Below are 9730 nucleotides of genomic sequence, written 5' to 3'. Positions count from 1 at the left end.
ACCACGGCTAGCTGTCTTCAAGGTAAACTACCTGGAGGACTTAAAGCAGTAAACATTTCGTGTTTTGCTCGAAGGGAAAACAACATGTGCTGACACATTACACCAGCACACGTGTTCACTGATGTATGTTGTAACATGATGCCTGAAGACGGCCCCTGTGCTGGGCAGGGAGGAGCCCAGATTCTGTCCATTACATAATGTGGTCACAACAGGGAAGTCTGGGGATAAACAACTGTGTCACTGTAGAAATATAATATATATATATAACATCTTTATCAAGTTATCTCCATCCAGAGAGATTTAAATAATGATCTAACATGGTTTGCACAAAGGTTGTCGACACTTTTTGAGAGCATGTGTTTTAAAACAAAACAATCTGTTATTTTAACGAGTTTGGATGTTTATTTTGTTGTTGTTCGGTACTTAAATTACCTCAAATATTTCCAACAGTTATCAAAGCCAGAGAAATCCTTAACTTTTCTGTGTTGTGACGGGAAACGTGTTGGAGCGGCAGACAGATCGTTAAAGTGGAAACACAGGATGTAAAGTCAAAATCACTTTTCAGACTGATTTTTTCCCCCACTGAAATGCCGTTACTAAACTCAGCTGTCATCACGTCTTTGTACATCCATATTAATTTGGGGACAATGTAATATTAGTGTCCCAGTCTGTGATTCACTCTGCGTTTCGGCGTTGTGGAAGCACGACACACCTGGAGCTCCACATACACACGCAGTGAGATATTCACACATACAGCGCTGCGTTCCCCCGCCGCCTCCTCTCTGTATCACCTCTGTTACTACCTCCTAAGACAGAGAGAGGGGGATCACTCCGTCCCCCCATTACACCTCCGCAACATTCAGATTGTAGGCGAAATCTCACAGGCGTAAATATATCGCGGCCTGAAACGGCGGTCTGACTACGGCTGCTGACCGCGACATGAGGAAGTGTGAGCTGCTACTGAAAGCTGCCGTACTGTTACTGCATGTAAAATATACTCGGATAAATTAACTTGCGGTAAACATATTCTATTCCTCAGGCCGGTTTCACCCTGTCGTCCCGACTACGGTCAACTTGGTTTTTATCGGGGTGGGTGGAGGAGGAGTAGCAGAGAGAATCACTCCCATGATTCCCCACCAGCCTTGACCTCATCTTTTGTTATGGTTTTGATTGAGAGCCCCCTGGTGGTGGAGTTTATATACCGTGTGTTTAACTGAAACTAGAATAAAAACAAGGCTGTAGTGTGTAGTTAATGAGATTGGTCTCTGTCACGTCAGGTTCCTTTTGAGACGAGTTTGCTGACTGCAGAAGATTACACTTTTTCCCCTTACTTACTCTGACCTGTTTACCTGAGTTGTTATTCACCTCACAGCTGTGTGTCTGCTGCTGTGCTCTTTGCCTCACTGACACACATCGCTCCTGAATCTAAGAAAATACAAAGCCTTGTCCAGAGGGAACAGATGGATTAGTTTAATAATGTTAGGTAGAGAGACGTATTTTCTAAACAAAGACAGGCCCGCTCAGGGACAACATCTAAAGCAATGGGTGGGACATTATGCGCATGTTGTTGCAAAACCAGGTATACCGATAAGGTTTGAAATACGACAAAAATACAGCATTGTGTTTTTCCAGTCCTGCCAGAATTAGCAGTTTCTGCCCTTAACGGAGCAGCAAGAAAAACATCTCAAGACCAGAACAAAGGAAGCATTCACACTTCACACTGCTGCTCCTCAAAGCCATTTGAGCTTTGAACCCAGCCAGTGTCGCTGAGGATTTCTCAAACAGGGCTTTTTAAAAACAAGAACTTTAGAGGCGACAGTTTGGGTTGTAAAATAAGATAACGAGGTGGTAAAAACATCACGAAGCTGAAGACGGGAATGCCCCTGGTGCAAAAGGCAGGATTCAGACTCAATGGAATGCAAACTCGCAACGAATAGTAACGCTTTCATTACTTACACATCTTTTAAAAATGTTGCATCAGATCTCAAACAAACTGGTGAGTTATAACTTATGCTGTTTGTAACTTGATGCTGTCAGAATAAGACACATTGGAAATCTTACAAAACCAACGCCTACATGTTTCTACGAATCATTTTGTAAAGTGTTTATAGTTTTAAGTAGAGCCAGACGGTGCAAATTACTCGGCCGGTATTTCCATATCCAGTGACTATTTCCACAAGTTTTTAATAACTGCATTTGAGGGATCAACACAATAAATGTATTATCTATTTCCATTTCTACAGATTGAAAATATGTCTAAGAAAGATACATTGACGATATATCGTTATCAGATTTTGTCCCCTCCCCATTATCGGTATCAGCCCCCAAAAACCCACATCAGTCGGGTCCTAGTTTTAAGTTTTGAGAGGACCAGTCAGTCTGAATGCGTTATAGTTTACACCCAGCAGGAGGCATCATTGTTCTCGCAGTTGAGGCGGGCCGGTCCTCAATGCTGCCAGGGACAGATGAGCGTTTCCACTTCCAAACCACTGTGGCTAAACGCTTCCCAGACTACGTCCGCATGTGGTCTGAGCTGTCGGATCTCAATCTGTCCTCATGACCCATTAGGGTGCATTCATATCTACCATTAAGTCTAACCACAAGTTGTCAGGTCACACAGGATGGATGTTAGTAGCTCTTTTCAGCTTTTTTATCCGTAACTAAGCTCAGCCGTCTTCACGTCTTTGTACATTCATATTGATTCCCAAACAGTGTAATATTAGTGTCCCAGTCATTTGGCGTTGCGGAAGCACGACACAGGAGGAACACACACACTGCACTGCGCTCCCCCTGCTGGCCCCGCTTGCCTCTGTAACACCTCTGTTACTACCTCTGAAGATGGTACAGGGGGGGGACCTGAAAGCAAAACGTCACAGGGGCGTAAATGTCGCAGCTTGAAATGGCGGTCTGAAAAGGACTAATGCAAGGTATAAGCAGTCTGAGTCTTTTTTTTTATCTGTCAGAGGACATATTATGAAAAATCCTCTTGTACTGTGTTTTTGAACACATTCAAAATGTGAAATAAACCCATCCAGTCCTTTGTTTGTGGTCTGCATAAGTCTTACAACACAGAGAAAAATGCTCTGTTTCAAATGTGCTCCCCTTGTGATGTCACAGTGGGATTCTGGTATCTCCACCCATGGACTCCACCCCCAGCCTAGAGCTAAACTTTTGCACATGTCCGCCATTATTATTCTCTCCACAGAGGAGTGATGTCTACAGGGAAAACTCAGGGGGCGGGGTCATTACATTTAAAGAGACACACACACCAAAACGGAGCGTTCTGAGAGAGCTGGTTTATACAGGGTCACAAACCTCCTCTGGTGCTTGATTCATGTTATATTTTGACCAAAGCACAGCACAGATGTTTCATTTAGACCACAGGGGGACTGTTTGAAAAGGTGGAAAAGGAATATGATATGTCCTCTTAAAAACACTCAAGCTAATAAGATGAATAAATTATCAAATATTAAATCAATCCCCCTAAATTTTAATGATTTATGAATCTATTTAGCAGAAAAAATCTTTAATTCTCTCTCTTAATTGTTGAACATTAAACGTGTTCTCACATTTCTTTATTCATCCTGGCTCTGAGAACACGGGTTGTTGTTGTGTTTTCATTCTCTAAAAGGATCGATCCAGGATATTAAGAGTCATGTTATTGATGACAATCATTGATCCTGACATTGACACAGTCATGGACAGATCTGACTCTCTGTCTGTGTTGCTCTACAAACTAAAAGAGAGGTTTGAATAAATTTGATTTAAGACTAAAAATAGTGACGCACATGATATTCACTTTTCTCCACAGCCGATGATCTTTAAATGCATCTGAGCTCGTTTGTTCTCCGTCTTAAAATAGAGAGTTTCTTTCTTTTCATCTTTTTATGAAAACACTTTCAGAGGAGAAAGTCAAACTTTAATCTGCTGTGAGCTGAAGATGATTTGAATGTTGTTGGCTCTTTTGTTTATGATTTGTGTCTCTTGTTGTCCACAGCTGACCGGTGCAAAGAGGTCCAGCAGATCCGTGATCAGCACCCCAACAAGATCCCCGTGAGTTGTTGTTTGAACCTGATTTTTATTACGACACGCTTGACTGATTTTTAAGACACCGCAGTGCAGACCTTTCTCCTCCATGTTGTCCGAGTGATTCCTGTTTGAGAGCACGTTTAAATCTGCTCTGCTTCTGAATTTAATGTAACTGCGCTAACCGAGCACACTAACCGAGACCAAGACAAAACTGAGACCAGAGTGCTCTGAGACCGAGACAAGACCAAGACCAAAACCATAACTATCACAGGAGTGATAGAGTGTGTGCAGGGGGCGTGTCACTCACTTAGACCGTGCAGCCCTAACCGTGGGATAAAAATCTAATTACGAATGAATAGAAGTGATTTAAAATCAAGACCGAGACAAGACCGAATAAAAATACTTTAGATTCCGAGAATGTAAAACTGTCTCCAGTGTTCAAACCTTCAGATACATGAACCCACAACAAAAAAACAATTTCACATCTGCACTCTTGAAAAAATCCAGATTATCCCTGTCAGACAGGAGGGGGGTCTCGTGAGGCAAGTCATGGCATAAAAACGACTACACTGAAGTAGAGGACGAAGCATCAGAGTCCTCTGTAAGATGCTATAATGAGAATATGTGTCTTTCTATCAATGCTACGTGTAGTTGAACTAAAGAGTGGAGAAGAACATCCTGGAGAACAGGAAACATGCAGCAGCAGGTTGATTAGAGTACGGAGATGGTAGAGGTGGCGTGCAGACAGTCTATGGTCGTGCAGCGATCACAGGAAATAAAGGTCACCACCCCCCCCCCTCCTCACTGGCTCCAGGTGAATCCTCCTGATTATATCCTGCTGCGTTCTCTCATCAGCTCACTCTGACTATCAGACGATCACATGGAGTTCACCAAGACGGATGCTGAAAACATACCTGTCATGTTTGAGTGAATAATGTGGCTGCTTGCGTTCACACATGCAGCTCCTCCTGCAAATATCAGGAGTTATTTCAAGAGTTTTCTGCAAGTGTGGAAGCCCTAAAAGAGGGTTTGATTTGACCAGTTAGCTGTAACATGTCTACCATCAGAATCAAAAACACTTAAAATTCCTGATAGAAATAATATCACAAAATGTTCAATGTTGGCCCAATATGACGACGACGACGACGACGGGGGGGGTTCTGCACAGATAATATGAAGCTTCTCGCACTTAGCGTAGCTTAGCATCAGGACTGTAAACAGTGAACAGCAAAGAATGGGTCTGTCAAAAAAGAACAAAATCACCCCACTAGCAGCTTTAAATCTCAGTTTATCTCATTTGTTTAATCATTGTGTCAACAAAACAAGAACTTGCTGACATCGGCTGAAACATTTTCTCAGCTACCTCTGACACTTCCAGCACACAAAGTGAAGTCAGACATACTGTTATTGTCATCATGAAATATTATAATATTATGAATGTAGTGAGTGCTTCAGTGTGTGAACAGTTTGTTGTGTTTTTCTGGCGGCTGCAGGTGATCATTGAGAGATACAAGGGAGAGAAGCAGCTCCCCGTTTTGGACAAAACCAAGTTCCTGGTACCCGACCACGTCAACATGAGCGAGCTGGTTAAGATCATCAGGTAAACACTGACGCACGCACACACACACACACACACACACACACACACACACACACACACACACACACACACACACACACACACACACACACACACACACACACACACACACACACACACACACACACACACACACACACAGAGTATTGAGGTCATTTAAGTTGATGTTTGGCATGTGTGCTGGTGGTGTTAAACACAGCGGAGGTGTAACATGACGTGTGTGTTTGTGTTGATTTGGCGGCTTGCTGAGGAAGCCGTCCACCAGTTTGTTTACAATCAATGCCGTGTCAAAAAGGGGTGAAGAACAGAGGGTCATAATACAGTCATCGGCAGAATTACGAGGCAGTAAATTCAGATTTGATCGTCCTGCGGGGCAGAAAGACTATCGTATATCTCTGGGCTTTGAGAGGGTTGTTAATAATTATCAGAGTTTAATGCTGAGGCAGAGAAGTAGAGGCAGTTATGTCCTGATGTAAAATCAATTTGCAGTAGAATCATATCGTCTCGCTGCGTTAATAGTTGTCAGCGTGTGTCAGAACCCTCTGCGCTGCCAAGAATGCTTGAAGAGCCAAAAAGAGACCGAGAGGAGCGAGTGAGCTGACGGCACAAAGAGTTTTTAAATCTTTCTGAAAACAAACATACGACACATAAATGTAAGACCGATACATGAAATCCGACTTGTTGCTTAACTAAAGTCATTCACCTGATTAGGGATGTAAAGATTCATCGCCAGGCTGTTAAACATCGATTCAAAAGGTGTCAAGGTTCACATCAGTACTCTGAAAAATGACTTTGTTTAGACAGCAGAGGGCGCTATCTATTAATGCTTCTCTTGTCTGATGTCCCGTCAGCAGCTCTAGAGCAGGGAGAGACGTGTGCTAGCTCAGCTAAAAGCTGCTAACGAGCTAACAGGCTATTCCTTTCATTTCAGTTGTTGGTGTTGATTGTAAAGCGATTTTCAAGGCCGATGATTGAATAAATATATCTATGTAGTTTTGACTAGAGCCCCAGAATAAGCGTTATTTACAAAAATGGCTGACGGTTTGTCAGGAGGCTTAAAACTGTTGTTAGGTTGAGACAGGATTTCCAGGATGGAGACCGCCATCAATGGGATTCCAAGGCCCACTTCTGTAACCAATGGGTGACGTCACTCAGGCTTCGTCCATGTTTATTTACAGTCTAGGTAGCATACTCAGTGATAAACATAAACACAACATGTCTGTGTGAGTTGAGCAAACAATAAAATTAGCATGACAAACAATAAAAAAACACTACATACTGGGATGATCTCTTCGACGATAAGCTCGTAGTGCTGTGACAAACCGAGGCCTTGCAGCTTCAACCCCAAACATGAATAACTCATAACAAATGAATTAGCTCCGGTTGCCTCTTGTCTTTGCATTAACTTTGTTTTATTGCAAAATCCAAGAACATGAGGACACACTAACAGAGGAGGTGATCCCCACTCCAGAAGCCTCTTTCTTCTGATGACTGGATTTTTAAGCATCCAAAACCAGGTGCATCTAATTGGAGAATCAGAATCACCTGCAGAGCTGCAGACCACAGAAAGAGAAAAACAAAACAAGCAACACAATGAGAATCTATTGGGGACTTAGTATGACTAGACGTCTAGAAAGAGGGGGCGGTGGGTGGTAGTTTTTTATGTTTGAGAGTCCGACTAACTCTAAAGAACCCCATTAACTTGTGCTTTTCCTCTGTCTCCCCTGTGGTAGGCGTCGTCTGCAGCTGAACCCCACTCAGGCCTTCTTCCTGCTGGTGAACCAGCACAGCATGGTGTCCGTGTCCACGCCCATCTCCGAGATCTACGAGCAGGAGAGAGACGAGGACGGCTTCCTCTACATGGTCTACGCCTCGCAGGAGACCTTCGGCTGCTAGGGAGGAAGAGGGGGGAGGGAGAGCGGGACATCTTCAGGTGCAGGGAGGACGGCGAGAGGGTAGAAGGGGGGTGAGGGGGAGGGGGAGGGTGAGGGGGGGGGGGGGGGGGGGTATGTGGTGCCAGAACCTGACCAAGAACCACCAACTCCATTATCGTCTCCACTTTGTCGCACGTAGCAGACAGTCAGTGTACTTGTGACAGACACCCCCTTGTCCCCCCCTCTCTCCCTCTGTCGTAGAAATGCACCCTCTTTATATCGGTCAGTAAATGCAACACTAGCTACAGAAGCCCGAGGACATCTCGTGTGTCTCTCCTCGCCCTCAGAGCTCATCACACCCGTGAGTCCTCTGAGAGTTTGATTTTTCTCTTTTTATCCCACGCAGACGGACGTCTCTTATTTTGAAAGGGTGGGGAATGACTTTGGAGAGTTTGGGAGTTAAAACTGATTTTAATCCTTAAAACTATAAACGTGCTGAGCAAGAAACAAGGCAGTCGTCTGCAACAGTTCAGGACGTAATCTGACGCTCTGAGTCGTGACGATCCAGACATTAACCATCAGTCCATATTCTCGCTCTCGCACCGCTGACGTAGAAACTAGAAGATTTGATTGTTGTTCTACTTTTTAACTTTTTTAAAAAAATCACTTTCTTAGTTTTTATTTCTGTTGACTTCTCGTCTTAGTTTGAGATATTATCCGTAGCTTAGTTCGTGTTGTTAAAGATGGGTCTGGGTTTGTTTTTTTGATCTTACATTTACCGTCAGCCTGAAGCTCAACTCGCCAACTCGCCGCTGGCTGCAGAGTCGCTGACAATCGGGCTAACACAGACTGTAAAAAAACACACACAGTTATGTTATGTTATGTTATGTTTCACGTGCAATATTTACCCCCGTCACACCTCCGTAGGCGCCCCCTGTAAAGATACGGTAATTTACTGTCACACAAGGGAACTTAGCATTAGCGCCTTTAGCCACACGCTGCTAAATCCTGTCAGGCATGTTAACAGACTGAACCCCCCCCCCCCCCCCCCCCCCCCCTCTGTAAGCACAACACACCTTAAATATCACAACTCGCCTGTCTTCCTGATGTGCACACATTACCCACACACACATATAAACACACACACACACACACTTAATGTCAGAACCGACCAATCGGGTGAAGGAGGTTTATCTCGGTTGTGGAAACCCGAGGGACGCACTGCGCTCCCACAGGTTGTATTCTTGTTGCTTCTCACGCTTCACATTGTCTCTTAGAGTAGAATGAAAAACAAAAACACAAAAGGTGCGGTGGGAGAATATTAAGAGGCGAGCTCTAATCTAGCTTCAAACTGACATCGCTGGTTTGGATTAGCGGTCTCAAACAACGGGTCACAAGCAATTAGCATGATTACAGGTCGGATGTTTGGACACACTGTGTGATCTCACTTCTCCCGGACAACGCGGCGAAAACACCAATAAAATGATGCCGTTGGACACAGCCTGTCCTTGGCAGCGGGGGAAGCCAGGAAGTAATCAGATCCCAGAAAAGCTTCTGAGCCGAGGCGAGGTGACACCGGGGCCCGGCCGCTTTAAATATCATTTCCTCCTCTGGAGACGGCTTGTAAAGAAAACGCTGCGTGTGTCATGGTAGCATAGAGTCGAGCATTAGACATAACAAAGTGTATTTAATGTTGGAAACGAATGAGCTTCTTTTGCACATAAATTAATACAAATATAATAAAGAGTTGGCATAGAGTTGTTTTTTTTTTAGGAATGACTATCTCTATATCGATGATCTCTTCTTTTTGTATCTCCTCCTCTCTCTCTGTCTGTCTGCCTTTGTTTAATGAGACGTTTAGACCACAAAGGTTGTGATGCACTACAAACCTTGCATGTCTTCTTTTTTTTTATAAATGTGTTTTGATTTTAGCCGTTGGATTTAATTGTACTGTTTTCATTTTTTAGAGGAGTCTTTTAGATGTTTCCCCAAAAACCAAAAACTGAAAATAAGTGTATGTGTATGTTTGAAACAAAAAAAAGTGTGCGTATAAACGATCATATAATCGAGCTGTGTTTTTTTCTTTAGGCTTCCTGACGTGGTCACTGTTCAGAGGGGTGTATATAGACGCATTGCTACAACCTTATTCAAAGCATTTGCAAATAAATAAAATAAAAAGTTGCCTTTAAAACGGTTTTCTGCTCGTTTGTGTTTTGCAGTCTGGATG

General features: G+C 43.5%; 1 protein-coding gene across 1 annotated transcript in view; it reads left to right on the top strand.

Annotated features, from left to right (window-relative positions):
- The window catches only part of map1lc3a (microtubule-associated protein 1 light chain 3 alpha), a 10096-nt gene extending 524 nt beyond the window's left edge, over positions 1-9572 (top strand). Inside the window, exons 2-4 of the mRNA XM_061041543.1 lie at positions 3998-4053; positions 5523-5629; positions 7363-9572. Of these exons, the coding sequence (XP_060897526.1) occupies positions 3998-4053; positions 5523-5629; positions 7363-7525 (326 nt within the window). The 3' untranslated portion in view covers positions 7526-9572. The remainder of the gene's footprint in view (positions 1-3997; positions 4054-5522; positions 5630-7362) is intronic.
- Positions 9573-9730: the final 158 nt, after the last annotated feature.

Source organism: Labrus mixtus, chromosome 7 (assembly GCF_963584025.1).
Source record: "Labrus mixtus chromosome 7, fLabMix1.1, whole genome shotgun sequence".
Taxonomy (NCBI): Eukaryota; Metazoa; Chordata; class Actinopteri; order Labriformes; family Labridae; genus Labrus; species Labrus mixtus.
Note: the sequence above shows the minus strand (reverse complement) of the source record. Positions and strands in the feature narration are given on the sequence as shown.